The sequence below is a fragment of the Diabrotica undecimpunctata genome, chromosome 1 (genome assembly GCF_040954645.1).
Source record: "Diabrotica undecimpunctata isolate CICGRU chromosome 1, icDiaUnde3, whole genome shotgun sequence".
NCBI classification, from domain to species: domain Eukaryota; kingdom Metazoa; phylum Arthropoda; class Insecta; order Coleoptera; family Chrysomelidae; genus Diabrotica; species Diabrotica undecimpunctata.
The window spans coordinates 166,797,702-166,816,780 of record NC_092803.1 but is presented as its reverse complement, the minus strand read 5'-3'; the positions used below and the strand labels follow the sequence as shown (position 1 = coordinate 166,816,780).

Below are 19,079 nucleotides of genomic sequence, written 5' to 3'. Positions count from 1 at the left end.
AACATGTGTGTTACCTTACAAAGACATGTAGCAGTCAATGATATTAAATGTGTGAAAAAGCTTACGATACTGGACATTTGGAGATAAAGTTGTATAAACAATTAATTGAAACTAGGTACAGTTTACAAATTAACAGACTTAGCACAGCAAAAGAACATGTGATAATTATACATATATATAGAAAATTATTATAAAAAACTTAAGTAAAAAACATTAAAATTGATATGTAGAGAACTAGAAAGATCATGAGATGCACTTCCAACAATGTATTTATAATCAGTTAAATTTTAATTTTGACTTTAGGTAACATTATTGAATTAGTTAAGATTAAAATATAGTATTTAGAAGTAAAAAATGAAGTTACCAGTCTTTAGCTTACTGAGTGCCGCAGGTAAATGAATTAACAGGTGTAACACCCACGCCAACAACGTGAAAAGACATTGGCCTTGAGGTCAAAATATGACAGAACAGCAAGGCGAAATACCAACCTCTAGTGCAATAGAGTGGTACATTTAAAGAGTATGATAAATTTGGGTGACAACTTGTCATTAAAAAGCCAAAAAATGAAAGGAAAAGGTGGTTAAGATCACCATTTTCCCCCCAGTGATTGGTTTAGTAAACCAAAGAACAAAGCATGCGAGGTCAATCCAAAATATCATATATTATAATATCTACGTTGTGACTGGTTAGCCAGCCTACAGGTGAAGATTAATTCAACTTCCACAGTCCAAGGTTCATAGCATTTGGAACTGTGAAAGAAAAAGATTCTATGAATCAGTTTCAATTTAAAAATTTTAATAAACAAGTCAATCAAAAAACAATTACTTAATGTATGTAAAAGTGATATTGACAAAATAGTTAATAAAATGTAAGTTGATGAATCTAAGTTAAATAAGGAAAGAAAAATTTTATTTTATTTTTATTTGAAATCATTAAATATGAAAATATGATAAAAACACCTTAGGGGACAATTTAAAGTAAGCAACATATTAAGCCTAATTCTGTAAAATTAATGCATGATAAATTTGGCTTAAGTTACTAATGTCAGTTCTCTTATTAAGAGCATTTGGGTGTTTTAGTATTGAACACATTTCCAAGAACTGTCTTTTGACGAGATTGCGTTCATTGCCAAGAATTTTAACTTCATTAAAGTTCACTTTGTGCTTAGAGTTAATAGCATGCTGGGCAAGAGCACAAGTATGCTTAGATAAGTTGATATAACTGCGGTGTGTCGTAAGACGCTCTCTCAGTGATCTCCCTGTCTGACCGATGTAACATGAGTCACAGTCAGCACAAGGTATATGATAGATTACATTAATTTGTTCCAGAAGGGACAAGGGTGTTTTAGTTTTAGAAAACAAATTTCTGACAGTCTTAGCATTCTTAACTGCAATTTTAACAGGTACGTTATTTTGTTTGTACAGTTTAACGAGTTTCTCAGTAACTTGAGGAAAATAAGGTAGAGATGAGTAATGGGTAGTTGGAGTCCCAAGTACAGTATTAGGCAGAACAGTGTTATTTATGGAATTATTTGATATTATTCTAAGTTGGTCACCATTGGGTATGTCATTTAAAGGGGAACCATAGCTTTTTAAGTAAAGGTATTTATTAATAAGGGAGGATGGATAGGAATTCTTAATCAGAATATTTTTAAGTAATTGAAGGGATTCCCTTCGAATAACCGGATGTGTTAGTCTATTTAGCCTGCAGCTTAAAGCTTTAATTAGGTTTAATTTATATTTAAAAGGATGACAAGAGTGGTTGACGGTCGTACTCCTTTCGGATTTACCTCGGTACCAAAATACTGGTGATTATATGCGCCGATAAGGAGGATGCTGTAAACGAATAACAACGGAGAAAAATGGTTGATTTCTTGTAGCGAAATCCCTGAGAAATCGACGTTTGACTAGACCTAATCTCAAAGAAGAGCTTAGAGAGGTCCGCGGTGTGATTACCAGCATTTGGACAGTCAGAAGAAGATCAAAAAGGTTAGTTACAGGTCCCAAGCTAACTGCAGCCAAGAAGAAAATGCGATTAGAATTTGTTCGCGAATACCTGGATTGGGACGACTATTAATGGAGTCAGGTATTATTCTCCGACGAAAGTAGGATCTGCTTACATTGCAACAACAAGGGACGTCGAGTCTATAGATGGCCAGACGAGCGATTTGCTTAATGTTGTATACGAGAAGTTGTGCCATATGGAGACGGTTCTTGTATGTTTTTTGCAGGCATTTTCATGTGTAGGAATACCAAGTTGGTTTGCTTGCCTGGCGGAGGACGTGGAGGAGGTTTAACGGTGGATCGTTACATCAGAGACGTTTTGGAGGAATATGTGGTTCTATACGCGAAATTTATTGGTAATACTTTTATTTTAATGCATGATAATGCACGATGCCATACCGCACGAGTCACCACCACCAATCTGACGGTGATTGGTATACCTACAATAAATTGGGCTACATTGAGCCTGGACATAAATTCAATAGAGCAAGTTTGGGATGAGCTTAAACGAAGGGTCCATGACAAAAATCATGCATCAAAGAGCATAATGGAATTGAGAGCTGCGCTTAATGATGAATGGGAAGCAATCTTTCAAGAATTTATTAGAAAAGTCAAACGATCCATGCGAAATCGACGGTAAAGTGTAATTAGGTGTAAGGGTATCAAATACTGAAAAATAAAGAAATTCATTTTGTTATTGATGATTTCTCTATTCATAACGTCTTTCTTGCGTTAGTTCTATTAGTCTCTATTATAAATATTTAGAAAACTCTGTTCGTATTGTATATTGTTTTTATAATGCGTCTTCCAAATAATACAATAAAAGTTTTTGTAAGGTTAATAATAAAGTTATTGTTTGCACATTACATCTTTTTATTTTCATACTTCTAACATTGAATCAGTAATATGTAATCTTAAATATCGCTTCTGTGTCGATTGTTTTGCACTTAAAAAAAAGATAAAAGTACCCTAGAACTATAATAAACTTCTGAATCCACTGTGACTTAGTCTACAGATCATTTCAATTAATTCATGTATTTTTAGGTGTGTTCGTTGGCATGGCCATGGCTCTGATATCTGAGGAAAACACAAATGTCCGAGACTCCGAAGGACATTCTTTTATGGGAAACAGTCCTTTTCACGCTGCCAATAGAATCTCGTATAACTTTGATTTTAAAGGACCCAGCTATACCTTGGATAATGCCTGCTGTACTTCTTTATTTGCTTTAACGAATGCCTTTCGACTGCTTCAGATTGGCGATATTGATTACGCTATCGTTGGTAAGAAATACAGTATTCATTATGCATGATACCGACCTACAATAAGCTATGAATATTCCTATTAAATTGCTATATAAAATAAGTATTTCTTGGGTTTAGGTTCCACAACTATTAGATATTTTATTATTCCATTTAATTTGTTTTGGCAGGTAATCCTTGCCTTTGCCAAGATTGTAAAATGTAAAAGATTAAGAACAAGATATGATTGTAAAACATAGTAAAACTTACCAACACGTAAAGAGAGACACTTACATTAATGAACGAACAGGGAATAAAAATTGAAATCTGATTTCTCATTTCTTGCTGTCATTAATATATAATTATGTTTACATGGGCGTATCTTTGGTGTTGTTGTCGAAAGAGGGAAAGGAAATAGGTTACAACTTGAAGAGTTTTTTATGGTGTTGTATTATTATTATTTAAATCTTAAATATAGTTTATTTATGGTATTTGTATCTTTTTTGTCAGTACTGTTCTAAAGATATTTTTTTGTGGCATCTTAATGCAATTACTATTTTTGTTGGAATTAACCCACAATATGTTTAAAATAAGATTATTTTTTAACGTATCGATTTCCACTTCGGAAATGGTTCTCAAAATACAAACAAAATTTTTTGTCATTGATTGTTCTTTTTCTTCTTTTTCTTTTTGTCTTCTTTTTCTTTTGCTCGGTTTTAAAACTTTTTAGCTTTCGAAGTCAAATTTATACTTTCTCTCATTCTCATGCTTTGTGAGTGCAGTGGTGTTGTTCTTGTCGTATTTGTGGGAACGAATTCTGGATTTAAGTAGTTGACTAGTTAGCCCAATTGACGACACCTTTACAGTTAGTACTGTGAAATACTATCTCGTAAACAACATGTAATTTTTTAAGTTTTGGAGTTTTTGTTTTTAGTTTGGTGAGATATTTATTTAAAAGATTGTTGCCTTTATCAGCCACTGTTATATTATATTTGGCTAAGAGATTCGCTAATTGTTCGGATAAACCGTTTATATATGAAAGAGTTATGTACGTAGTCTTGGTACTGTTGATTTGATTGTTATTAGTATAAAAATTTATTAAGTCTTTATTAGAAAACCATTTCAATTAGATGTTCGGGATATGCATTACTTAGAAGGGTATTTTTTGTTTTTTTTTTTTTTTTATTGCGCTTGAACTGTATTCTCGATCTGTTAGTTTTATAGATCTATCAACAATACCTATAATTACAGACTTCTTTTGGAAGAATAAATAGTGAGATTTCTAGCTGAGATATCGTGAAGACCATGTTTTTTTTGTGAACCACAAACACTTTTGAAAGATTCTCCAAGACGTAGAGGTACATAATTCTTGTGTGTTTTATGTAAACCTCAAATTTTTGGTGAAATAGCATTGTGTAGCTTAAGCTAATTTTATATATAACCATTTTTGAACCATCTGTCAATAGGATTATTATTTATTTTTTGGAAAATATTGGTGGAATCATTTTTAAGTTTACGATATATGATTTCGTCTTTTAAAAGATCATTAATTTTTTTTGGCGTAATCATTAGATTCCATAATAACGATTTTGTTGCTTTTATCATGTCTTAGTACAACTACATTATGATTTTCCCTCAAGAACATTTTTGTCTTTTGAATTTTTTTATGCAATGCTTTATTTTCGAATGATACGCCCATGTAAACATAATTATATATTCATGACAGTAAGCAATGAGACACCAGATTTCAATTTATACTTTTTTACTGTTCGTTCATTAATGTTAGTGTCTCGATTTACGTTTTGGTAATTTACGTTTTGGTAGTAACAACGTCTTGTTCTCAGTCTTGTATATTTTAGAATCTTGACAAAGGCAAGGATTACCTGCCGAAACGTTGATTTAAATCTAATAATAAAATATTGTTCCAAATTTAACATTATGTTTTGAACTTAACCCAAGAACTAATAATTTTGTATTAAATATAGTATGATATACTTTTGTAATTTACTGTGTAAATAAATCTTATGCATTATAATAGTAAAGTCCGTGTAACCTTCTAGCTTAGGTCTAGTGTTAGGGTTTTCATGTCGCGCAAGCGTCCCTTACATGACTAACTGGCCTCTTACGTAGCCGGGACTGACGGCTTTACGTGACCTTCAAAGCATGATGGTGGCTCAAGGTGTATTTAGATAATTGTACATTTTTATGTTTTTAGGTGGATCTCATTTAAATTTACATCCAAACGATGCCGAGCACTTTTGCTTTCTCCAACTAATATCCAAACATGCCTGTCAAACCTTTAGTAAAAATCGCGACGGGTTTATTATGTCAGAAGCAGTAGTCGCTTACCTTATTGAAAGGAAAAGTACTTGTAGAAGAATGTATGCAACCGTATTAGGAGCAAAGAATAACATTGATGGCTACAAAAAAGATGGACTTATACATCCTTCTTCAGAAACCCAATCAGCTCTTTTACAGGAAGTAGTCCAAGATTCCGGTCTTGATATAGAAGATGTTGAGTATGTAGAGCTACATGGAACAGGTAAATAACTACGATAAAAAAAATAATTTTAATATTTTAGTATTAGTTATAGATACTTTTTATCACACCTAGACCATATTTAACTCCATTTAGTAATAGGTAGATCTTCTATAAAAGCATGTGTGATTACAAACAGCTAATGTAGGGTTAAGCAAACTTCCGAAACTACTGTACAATTATTATATTCATCTACAACACTTCAATTTAATTAAATCTATTATCTTTCTAAATTTTAAATAAGTAAATAAAAAACTGATCAATGGGTTGCATATGTTAGTACATTTTAAAGACTAGACTTAGTCTAGACTTAGACCGATTTCGGCCACTATTCTTATTATCTTCAGGACTCCGCAGAAGTTAACTTAAAATGCTACAACAATTACAAATCGTAACTAAAATAGTTCTATCAGGTATGTTGCACATAGTGCGAATATTACTTATGTGTGCTTTGATGGAGTATATAAATAGTACTTACATGCCTGTGTAAAGATTGTTGTTAGAAATACATGAACTGAACGCTCATTTACAACAATATAGCACAAATGAGCGTTCAGGCCACGCTTTTCCAACAACAATCCTTGCACAGGAATGTAGGTATTACTTATATACTCCCTCAAACATACATGAGTAATATTTGTTTTGGCATTTTAAGTTAACTTACACCAGACGGTTACTGATCGTGACCAGAAAACTGTACATAAGTCTAAAATTTATTTCTACAGCCCTGTTTTAAATAAAAACTGTTAAAATCGCGAGTTTGGTACAAAAACTCATTCATTAAGTCAAAATATTTAATTTCGAGAATCATGCATGCAAGGGACTCAGTCCTTTTTCCGAGCAGGGATCTGTATGTTACCCTAAAGTGAAATTCTAGTCGATATTCTAGTCGAGGTCGAATATCATCGACCTCGAGTCACAACAGTTTTAAAATTTAATATTTTTATCATGTAATCTAAGAGTTATTAGACCTTGCTATGTGGCTATAGAAAATGTCACACTGAGAGTGCAGTACGGGTAAGATACGGCAATGCTGTTGATTGCTCATTGTCTCACAGGACCGGCTTGGATAAAATGCATCTGCCGGCAGTACGAGTAAAATATTTTATATCATGTATACGTATACAGTAGAATAAAAAGGCATTGATGAGTTATTGACAACGAAAACTATGAATTTTGCATATAAAACGTCAACATGAGATATACAATTAAATCATACTCATAAGAGTAACATTTAAACACCTCTTTACAAGAACAACATACAATAACTGTAGTTTTAATGTTTTACATAAAATAGAAAAAACCTACATAATTTCTAGGAAAGAATTTGGAAACTTGGAAATGATATTATTTATAGATATTATATACAATATTCAAATTTCCAATTCTTTCATAGAAATTAGATTTTTTCTATTGTATGTAAAATATTAAAAATACAGTTATGTTGTTTGTATAAATAGGTCTTCATTTCTTTTGTAAAACTTCTGCTACAAATTACCATCATTAACATAATCACCTAAATATGGCCATAAACTTGTTTGTCATAATTAGTATTTGATAAACTCCAAGCTTTCCCTATTTCACCCCCTACCCATCCTTAGGGTGAAAGTGCTTTTGGAAAACGAAACTACACTTCAAAATTTGGTCCGAGTTTCAACAGAGAGCATGGAGTCCCATAAGTTTAAATCCGGTGAATTATTTAACGGTTGCGCTAAACTCGTAGTGTTAAATGTGTTGTGTTTTTTACAAAATACGGAACAACTTAATGTAAGTGCTGCTGTAAGACGTACTTACAACGTTGAAATTGCCAAAAAAAACGTAAAAAACGAGTGTGTTAATCAAATTCTAGAATATTCACATATGACGAGGGTGTAAGAAGTATTCTACGGAGAATTGTTCATTGTGAATTTTTCATGAAAAATTTGCCGCCATTCTTAAAGCATATAGATAACTTCATACAAGGTAATGAGAATATACAGCCGTTGTCTCTTTCTACTTTATACAGACTTCTGAAAGATATTGGATTTGTTTATAAGAAACGTGGCCGAAGAAGCATCATGGTGGAGCGAGAGGATATTATTCATTGGCGCCATAATTATTTGAGAACTATACAACGTTTGCGAAGAGACCATTGCAATATCATTATATTTGGACGAATCGTGGGTTAATGTTGGCCAATCTATAAATTACGAATGGTGCGATACTACGATACAAAACAGTCGTGATGCTTTTCTTAAAGGTTTATGTACTGGCTTAAAAGCACCTACTAAACGAGGTCCACGATATGTTTTATTGCATGCAGGTTTTTCAGGAGGTTTCCTTCCTGGCACACAGCGTGTTTTTCTGGCAAAGAAAAATGATGGCGACTCTCACGATGAAATGGATGCCGCATATTTTGAGTCGTGGTTTAAGAAGACATTAATATCAAATTTACCAAATAATGGTCGCAGGAATGTTATTGTAATGGACAATGCATCGTGCCACTCCCGTAAAGAGAGATTCCCTAACAATTCCTGGAATAAAGCTGCAATCAAGGAATGGCTAGTGGAAAAAGACATTTTTTTCGAGGAGTGTTATTTGAAATCCGAGCTATTAGAAGCAGCGCGTGCTTTTAAAGATCAATACGATAAGTATCATCTTGATGAGTATGCTTCACAACATAATGTTTATATTTTAAGGCTTCCTCCATATCACTGCGAATTGAATCCTATAGAAATGGTGTGGAACCAAGTTAAGCGATATCTAGGTACCCATAATACCACTTTTAAAAACGACGAGGTACGCCAGTTGATCGAACGGTTTCGCACGCGTCACAGAGCAAAATTGGCGCAATTATGTCACTCATGTTGTTGAGAAAACGGAAACTGAGATGTGGACTGCGGACAACCTGCAAGATGACGTAGACCAATTGATAATACACGCGAACACAGGGGAGAGTAGCGAAAGCGAATCCGACATCTCGGATGTAGAGGACGACTTTAGTATAATTAATTGAATATCTGTGAGTAACCTCGATTATTTTACACTTTATAACCAATAAAATGCATTTACCAGTCCAATCAGAGTATGGGCTTTTCGGATATTGGGCTGGGTGCACGGAAATCGAGTTCCCGGAGGTTCCACCCTGTATATTTATAGCTATCAAGAAATGTAATTTAAAATATATTTGTTAGTTTAATAAAGTATAAATATAATATAATGTTAAATAACTTTAGTAAATAGTAAGTGTTAAAATTTCGCAGTGATTTAAGTGCGCAACTTGTTTTTTTAATAACATCGCCGGGATTAAAAAATGTGCAAAGCTTTTTCGATATTCCAGTTCCTGATAATTTTTCACATATTTACAAAAGAAAAATTTTTTCTTGGATATTGGGCTGGGTGCACGGAAATCGAGTTACCGGAGGTTCCACCCGGTATATTTATAGCTATCAAGAAATATATTATTTTATAATAAAATCTCGCTAAAAACTTAAGGTCTTTTTATTCAAATTCATGCCTCTTATTTGGCTACTTGAAGGCAATTATTTTATCAATATATTATTTTATAATAAATAACAGAGCCCGGCGTAGAGATCTGGGTACGGTTCTGTGACTACCACTTGGACCTGTTTATATCGCCAAGCACAAGGCGTGAAATCCGGCAATTGTGCATTCCTATATTAGCCGTACTGCACTTTCGGTGTGACATTTTCTATAGTTTCAAGTACTTTTTAAGAGGTTTTCACTGATGATGGTCTGATAAGATCGAAATTGTTCTGAAATTTTTAATCCTTTTGGATTTTTTAACATTGTAATAATTGCATACCATTATACATCAGAAGTTTTTACTTCACTGTAAACAAATTAAAAATTTTCAAACTCCATATATGGCGCTACACCAGTAACTAATGTATTTCTAACCACACAAAAATTCTTAAATCGATTATGATATCTGCAGGTACTCCAGTAGGTGATCTTATTGAATGTCAGACTTTAGTAAGTGCATTTGAAAAACGAAACAAACCTCTCTTGGTGGGTTCAATAAAATCTCGTCTAGGACATTCTGAAGCCGCCTCAGGTTTAGTTGGAGTTGCAAAAGTGCTGTTGACAATGGAAACTGGTATTATAGCTGCTAATTTACATATGGATCCCGTTGATACGGATTTACCTGGTATTGGTAATGGAAAATTACAAGTAAGTTGTAACATCCAAGAGCGATTCGATTTGTCATATCTATTTATTTAATTAAATAATATACATATTTCATACTCTTCTTCTTCTTCTTCTTCTTCTTCTTCTTCTTCTTCTTCTTCTTCTTCTTCTTCTTCTTCTTTTTCTTCTTCTTCTTTTTTTTATTTTACTTGTTTTTTCTTCTTTTTCTTTTCCTGCTTCTTCTCCTTATTCTGCTTCTTCTTCTTTTCTTTCTTCTTCTTATTTTTATCTTATTTTTATTCTTCTTCCTTCTTAATTCTTCGAAATTAGTCTGCATTGCTTATGTTGCAGAACGAGTCTCTAGATGTCATATTGCGTCCAAAGTCCATTATCAACATTTAACCACCACATTTTAATCTTATTTTCAAAATAAAACTTGTTCTGTTTAAAATAGTGAAACAAGTTTTATTTTGATATTTTTAAAAATAAACATTTTAGATTGTAAAAGAGAATATCGACTATAAAGATGGTGCAATAGGGATCAACTCGTTTGGAATTGGTGGTTCTAATGTACATGTTATACTTAAACCAAATCCAAAGAAGAGTGCGCAATTACCCAATACATATCAACAACGTTTAGTACAAATTTCTGGACGAACCGAAGAAGCTGTGGACTTTCTTCTAGATGAAATTGAACAAAGTGAAAATGAGATGGAATTTCTCGGTCTCTTAGATGAAATTCATAAATATAATGTTGATGGGCACCCATACAGAGGGTAAGTAAAGTTTTATATGTCTTAATTCACTTTTTTTTGTTTCACTTTGTTCATATATGATATCTTATTACATGGATAATTTTAGCACGGGGTTGTACTAGATATAATTGTAAGTATTAAAAAAAATAAAACAGATTGCAATATATTATAACAGAAATACTTAAAATATTTCTAGAGGCTGAATCTCTTCAGCAACAGAAAAATTAAGTTTACATGCTTTCCTCATCTTATGCTTACTCTTATTTCTTGATTTTAGGTAAATTTTCCATTACTCTTCCTACACGCCCCTTTCCCCCTTGTCAGAATTATTAAAAAATATTTTTAAAATACTACAGTGTTCTGCCAGGTTTTTACTGATTTAGTACCATCCAAGTAATTTTTTACACCTCAACTAACCCTCAATATGCCATGTTAAAGGAAAAAGCGTAATTAAAAAGTCATTTTCAAGTACCATTGTGTCCTGCAAAGTTTTTATTGCAAACTACCTATTATAAGAAGCCAATTATTCTACTATAGTATTTTTCATATAAAAATCCGTGCACGTCACAATTTATATAAAGTGACGTCACTTATATTTAAAATTTCCAGAACATCAACCTTACAGTTCAAATTTTCCTAACACAGCTAATAATACGAAACCCATAGGGGACTGCTCGATCTTTCATAGGCTTGAACATGGTATAATAATCAGAAAAATGTAATCATCATTATATTGGGAATTTTAGAATTATATTAATTAAATAACCAAAAACATTTGTTATTATTAATAATATAAATTTTATGAAATAACTCTTAAGTCTAATATTCCAGAAAATAATAGTTTTAATTAAATATATTATACAATTGTACGCAACTGATACGGGAATACTTCGGCATGTGGCAAAATTGTTTAAAGTGTTGCCGCTTTTTTAGAGTAAGAATTTTGTTTATGTTTTGATTTCTTACACAATTTGATCATAATATATTATATATTAATAAATTGTATTTATTAATCCATATTAAATTTAGATTAATAGCTTTAAAAACTAATTGTTGTTGTGTATTGTGATTGTGCTATGCCAAAACAACTAAATAGTTTGTAGAAATCTGATAAGCTTTCACATAAGATAGATAATTTTGAACAAGAAATAATGGCGGGACGTCTTTACTGTTACAGCCCTAAAAGAGGTAAGTTTAAAATTAAGAATATATAATTTTGTAATAAAATGTTTTCTTATGTATTTTAGTGTGTTGCAGTAGTCTTAAAACTAAGTGTATTTACTGTTAATATAATAGTTTGACAAATAGTTGACATTTTAAAAATTCCTCACTTACTAATTATTCTGATGTTTTGGCAACGCTGTGAGGTTCTGACGTCGTAAATCTTGAATGACAAATTGAATTTTAAACTGACAAAACAACATTAAAAAATATATGATACAATACAGTACAGTAGACTAGCGCGAAGCTTCATACCATGTTGTCTGTATTTTTAAAATTTAAGTAATATTTTTAAAATTAAATAAAGTACCTTTAGTATTTATTTAATTATTTATATTTTAAACGAAATATATTTTATTAAAATTTTTTAATCAATTATTATGTTTACTCCTAACGCTACCTGCTAACGTATTACATCATAACAATCCTTCTACAAAGTTACATAGTTTTCTTATACAGACTCCACGAGTTTTACCAAAAAATTTCATTTCACTCAATTGCTAAATTTTTCATCTATTTTTTGGCGAATAAAATAATTAATACTTGAACGTTTTGACTTTTTTTACCTACTGACTTCCCTACTCCTCTGCATACTAACTTGTATAGTTTGTTTCACGAAAAATGGTTGAGTGCTTAATGGTTACCTGAGTTGATCCTATTGTGTATACAAGAGTCTCTCAATAAACTACCGAAGTACACAGGGTCGCACTTCAGAAAGTTTGTTATTTAATATATATCACAGGTAGCTGTGTAATACACGATTATAAAAATTTATTACATTATTTCATATGGTATTTTCAGGTTGTTCAAGTGAATATACTCGATAATTGAACAATTTTTAACATGAAGAAAGTAGTTTTTTTGTTCTACGTGAATAATTGTAGTATATGGATCTAAATTCAGAAAGGTACTTTCCTTCACACTTTTTACAGGCTTAGAAAAAGCTTTTTTATGCATGGATACACGCTGGTCCAAAAACAAAATACGGTCACAACGGAATGACAAGTCGCCTGCTGCGTCTGTAAATGAAAATGAAATGTTTAGAACTTTTGATCGTCTCAAAAATTGAGAATTGTAAAATTCGAAATAAGAGTTTAAAAAAAAACCCAAAAACTGCTTCTAACCGTGGACAAAAAAGTTTTTAATTGAAAGAGGTAAAAAAGAAGAAATAAATTAGACTTACAATCAGTTTAATTTTACTACCTAAGACAGTAGTCTACTGGACGAAAATTTTTCGGACGTCACCATGACATCACCACAAACCAGTATAAGATCAGAACCAATATCAAATTAAAAGCACTCTATTCGCTCCGTGCGTGACCATAGTAGGGGTACTTTGAAACGATGCCAGCGTGCGTAGCGGCGAAATATGACAAAATTGGCCCTACCTTTTTACGCATAAATTTTATCAAAAATGTGTGCAAATACAAATTGCGTATTTAATTGTGCTAATAATAGCAAAAATAGTAAGTGTAGTTTTTATGGGTTCCCAAAGATTACATATAAATTAGAGAAAAGAAAAAGATGGATCCGTGCTATTAATATGAAAAAGTAAATATCACATAACTTCATTTTTATGCAATTGAAATAGAAAAAAATTTAAATAATTTACCTTAGATGATATTTTATAAGGCTTCAAGCTAACTGCAAAGTGCCTGATGACTTTAGCTTTTATATTATAACTTTTACTATTACTGTTTTTAAATATATGCTCTTTCACGTGAAAATCTTGATTTGCCAGTACTAGATTTTTTCCTTTCTTTTCCGTTTGTGGTTGAAAAGGTATATTATGATGAATTTTGAGAAACCCAGTTTTTAATACTACATTTATTTTGTACATAAACTAAAAAAATATAATTAAAAAGTTAATTATTAATAATTGTCAATTTGCATGTATTTAACAATGTCAAACATATGTCATATGTTTAACCTGAAAATTGGTATGTCCAAAACTGTCAGATGAAGGCGGTAGGTGTCGCGTCAGTCACGCGCAGAGCGAATAATGACGCCGATATTGTCCAAGAAATTAAATCACAGCGACTAAGATGGGCAGTCCACGTGCACAGACTGCATAATGAGAGACTTGTAAAACTGGTATGGGAGGAGATTCCCACAGGCAAAAGACCACTCGGACGTCCCAGATTGCGATGGTGAGATAACATCCAAGCAAATCTCCGGAAAATGAACATTTCATTTGACCCTAGGTTGATGGAAGACCGAACAAATTGGAAAAAAGTTGTACAGTCAGCCAAGACCCACCCAGGGTTGTAGCGCTACGGAATGATGATTATTAGTTTGCATTTCAACTAAAAGAAGTCTCAATAAAATAATTTTTATTATTTTTTGCATAATAATAACAACAATGTGTTCGAATCAGATTTTTTGCATTAAGCTGTGAACCTGGGTGGGTAAACCTAATTGAGGGCGCTATGGTGCTAATTGGTTTTACAATCTCGCGTTTTCGAATCATTTCCATTTAAAATTTTTTAGATTCATAAAATCTTCTGAAAAATTCCAAAATGCAAATTGTCCCAAAAAATATCAGCCATGCATGAGCTATGGATGATTCTGGAATTTTTTGGGAACATCTGGTCAATGAGTAAAGATGGGTCTGGAACTTTTGGAAACAACATTCTTGAACTTTCTATAAGGATATTTTAACTATGTATTTTCTTCTGTCAAACCATTCGTAGATCCTGCCTTTATGAGGGTTCGCCCATCCCAAGCTCCACATTTTAATTTCATCATCATGTCCATTTTTTCTTTGCTGATTTTGCCGTTGTGAAAGCGGTCCAATTGTCTCATTAGCCATTGTATTCGCAACAATTGAGTTATATAAGAAACGATTGTTAGCCCTTCGCTTAACACCCTATTCATTGAAGGATAAAACTTCCATCTTCGTCAGTATTGACCTCACCTCCCACTGGGGGATGGTTTCCCATTTCTTCCGTGGGGTTGCTCAGGCTACCGGTCTGGAAGTAAAGATATGGATAGAGTAGGGAGAGGCTAAGTGGCGCCATCCATCATATACGGCATGCTAACTTGCGCTTAGCTATCTCTTTACACGCCATTTAGAATATATTACAAGTCATTAAGAAGCCTTGTTGGGCGAACTACGTTGATTCCCAAACTTTTATTATTTTTTATTTTTATTTACAAAAATTGTAACTATAAATCACCAATTGATATATTACTTGTTACAGATACACTATTTTGGGAAATAATCCCACAAGGGAAATATCTAAGGTCAAATCTACGAAGAGGCCAATTTGGTTTATCTACAGTGGAATGGGTAGTCAATGGCCGGGTATGGGTAAAGATTTGATGGCTATAGAGACTTTTAGGAATACGTTCAACCGATGTGCGTATGCGATGAAAGAATATCAGATAGATTTAATTGATGCTGTTATGAACCCTACTGCTGAAACTTATGAGGACATTGAGATTTGCTTTAGTGCTATAATGGCCATCAGCGTGTCTTTAACTGATGTACTGACATCATTGGGCATAGTACCTGATCATATAGCTGGCCATTCGCTGGGAGAAATAGGTAAGTTCGAGATAAAAGAAATTGAATTTTGCTAAAAATGACAAATTATTATTAACGTAATTAGTATATCTCACATTTAATATAGCAAGTTTTTAACAATACAGTATGGCAAGATCTCTTGAAAGTGTAGAAGTTGTATCGTATTTGATCTTGACTTTTATACACCATATTTTTAGGTTGTGCCTATGCAAATGGAGATATAACTCCAGAACAAGCAGTATTGATAGCGTATTCTAGAGGGTATGCTTGTAAAAGAACTGAGCTTCCACTAGGTCAGATGGCAGCAATTGGATTATCAAAAGAGAAAGTACGAGTAATACTGCCAGATGATATATTTATTGCTTGTCAAAATAGTAAAGATAATGTCACTATTACCGGACCGCAGGAATCAGTTAAGAGATTTGTGGAAGAATTGAGCAAAAGAGGTATGTATATATTGCATTACATTCAGAAATGTTTTGAATGAAATAAATATTAAAGAAATTGATTCTTTAGTTTTGTACACTCTTTATGTTCATCTGAGTATTAGTGCAGTCAGAAAAAATTGTAGATACAGAAAAATTGTTGAAGAATTCGGGATCATCATTAAAAGTTATGTGGGAGAAAATGTATGAAACCGGATATTGTAACTATTATTGTAATGAAGAAAATCTATAAAAAAATACATTTATCAATAATATGGTGTGTTATAAACGGTCTTACGTTAAGCTGCGGTGACCGAGCGGCAAAGAGATAAAGTTGCGATCAATGAATGATTCCCCACATAGATGCGATTCCTGTCTGAAACGTAATACTTGTTATTTTTTTATTATAAAACTAATTTGTTTTCGACTAAGTAGCTCTATGTTTGTGGCTACCACTCGACTTGTTTTATAAAACATGTAAGTTATATTTAACTTGCTACCTTACTTGTGTTTGGTAATGGGAAGGTTACGTTATTGATAAACCCCTCCCATCAGAATGAGATGCAGGGAGTGATTTGCATCATTTTTCTCAGAGTATGTATTATAGCCCTCAGTCTAGGGATTATATGTCAATGGTTCAATATGAGTCGACGCTTAACCACTGTTCGACCTCGACCTGAGGTTTATTGTGGCTCATCCTAAGGTTAAAGTTGTCCCTTTAGCCCAGCTTTTTTAACAAAGTCTATTACGGCCTTCGGTGGTGGTGATTAGGGTAACAATTCTACAAAGTCGTAGGACTTAAATTAATAATGATCAAATGAACTGCGCCTTATCCTATGCAACTCTGGGCAGTTAAAGAGGACGTGTTTCGCCTTCTCGTCTTCAGTCTGACAGAATCTGCAATTCACACTTTCTATTAGTCCGATTTTGTTCAAGTGGCCCTTTAGGTCACAATGTCCTGTTAGGAGACCTACGGTAATTCGCAGATCATTCCTATTCATATCTAGTAGATCTTTAAATCTCTTCTTTGAAGGTTCATGTGTAAAAGACTTCGTAATTTAAGACACATTTGTTCGTTGTACGGCCTAGTGGTCACGTCAACCTCAGGTTCAAGCTCTATGCATGGTTCTTTTTTTCCTCACCTGGTAAGTAGGTCTGCTTTTTTGTTCATTTCAATAGCAGTACATCCAGGCATCCACAGTAAATTTACTTTGTTACTTTTTCAAAGCTACGCCTTAGTTTTGATCCATATACCCCAGCTCCAACTCCTTCATCGATTTTAGATACTTCTGTATACGAGCATTGATCTGTCATTATGAGATTGGTTTTATTCGACTCCCATTCATCTCTTCGTAAAAAAAGTACGGTAAACGGCATTTCAAAAATTATATTTAGGTTACATTGCATCTAGATCCAGATTTAATCCAGGTATCCTTTTGCCTTACTTTCTGGCATCTTATCTGCCTTCTGCATGCTGCTATATTTGTCTTTTTCTTCATCCATATATGTAATGTAGGAAGGTAAAGCATGGCCTCCATGTAGGCGGTTGTAGTAGTCGACATCACTCCTCTTATGATTAAGTATATTTTGCCGTTAAAGCTTATTAAGCTTCTCCTTGGTGGTCTTTTGTTGGCTTTAGTACCACCATATTAGTGCGCCATACGTAATCATAGGTCTGATTATAGTCATATAGAGCCAGTACAACGGTTTGGGTTTCATACCTCATGTTTTCCCGCATATCCTTCGACATTTGCGAAAGGAAAACTTCGCTTGGTTAGTAGGGATATTTTTTGTTCTTTGAAGTGTGTTGGATAGAACATTACCATATTTTTTCTTACCATAATTACTAGATCATCTGCATAAGCCTGCACTGCTACCCCTTGTAAGTCCAGGAGCGATATCAAGTCATCCACTAGGAGTGATCACATGAGGGGAGAAAGTACTCCCTCCTGTGGGTATCTCCTAGCTGTTTTGGCCAAAATTTCCTCTTGTTGCAGGTCTGTTAGAATCAGCTATTTTTTAGCATTGTTTTGATCGAGTTGCATACGGTAGCGGATAGTTTGATAGTGCTGCGTCTTAAAGAGACTTTGGTAGTGCATTATGAAATGCGCCTTCGATATCTAGAAGGGAGTTTAATGCAATATCTCCATTAATAATGGAGTGAGTGATTTTTTAAACTACTTTGTCTAGTGATGTTTCTGTTGATTTTCCTTCTTCATATCCATGCTGGTTGCCATTGAGAGGGTGATCCCTGTAGCTAATAAATAGCGTTTAATAAAGTTTATATTTTGTGTCTGTTTGGAGGGCATCTTCTAAAATTTGCTAATTGGTTTGCAAAATTTCGATTCTAATTTAATTGAGTTTTGGATATTGACAAAAAATAAGTATCAAATTGTAATTAAAAAACAGTAAGAAACGTATTTAAGCAAAGCTGGATTTTCAGCTGAAGCTGTTGTTATGGTGTTAAGTATATATTTAAACTTATGGACATCATTGGGCTTAGTACCTGACCATAGAACTGGTCATTCGCTAGAAGAAATAGGTAAGTTTTTAAAATAAAATAATCACGGTTTGACTGATTATTCACTTTTAGATTATTTTTAATAAAAGTGAAATATAAGTGATATTAGCTGTATTAGTGCGAGCAAATAAAGTAGGTCGAAAGAAACTTTCATGGCTAGGTAATATTAGGCAATGGTGTAGTTCCACAGTGGAAGAATTATTTCGTGTAGCAGCCGATAAAGAAAGGTTTTAAAAAATTGTAAACATAGTGACGGCCAAAAAGAAGAACATATCGCTTATTGATTCGGTGCCTGGGCTATTTTTTTGATACGATAACCAAAAATGGCCTATTTGATTTAAACCCACTCTTGCCCTTCGCCTTTGTAGATTCTAGATGGTAGAATTCAACAGCCTTGTTTGATCTACTAGACCTTTCTACACTGCAACATAAAAGATGTGTTAAGAGCATCATACATTTATGTTTTAGTCTAAAAGATAACCGTTTCTAAAATTTTATCGTACACAGATCGTACTTAGGCTAATTGGCTAATCTTTCAATAACTATCATAGAAGTTCTCGAGACTTTGGGAAATCTGCTATTTACATAAGCTTTCCGCTGACATTTAACACATCTTTTACTTGATCTTGGTATATCCAGGGCTCTTAGATCAAGGCAAAATCGCACTCTCTAATAAACAGCAACTTTTAACTTTTTTACTAAACTGTCTTAATGTG

The 19,079-nt window shown here is 33.1% G+C and overlaps 1 protein-coding gene across 3 annotated transcripts in view; it reads left to right on the top strand.

Moving 5' to 3' along the window:
• The window catches only part of LOC140432522 (fatty acid synthase-like), a 109,022-nt gene that overhangs the window by 57,030 nt on the left and 32,913 nt on the right, over positions 1 to 19,079 (top strand). For 2 of the 3 annotated variants that reach the window (XM_072520466.1, XM_072520465.1), the window contains exons 4-10: positions 3,048 to 3,284; positions 5,458 to 5,784; positions 9,719 to 9,954; positions 10,411 to 10,688; positions 15,092 to 15,438; positions 15,615 to 15,863; positions 18,286 to 18,384. In XM_072520466.1, coding sequence (XP_072376567.1) covers positions 3,048 to 3,284; positions 5,458 to 5,784; positions 9,719 to 9,954; positions 10,411 to 10,688; positions 15,092 to 15,438; positions 15,615 to 15,863; positions 18,286 to 18,384 — 1,773 coding nt within the window. The remainder of the gene's footprint in view (positions 1 to 3,047; positions 3,285 to 5,457; positions 5,785 to 9,718; positions 9,955 to 10,410; positions 10,689 to 15,091; positions 15,439 to 15,614; positions 15,864 to 18,285; positions 18,385 to 19,079) is intronic. The other variant, XM_072520467.1, reaches the window with a different exon arrangement.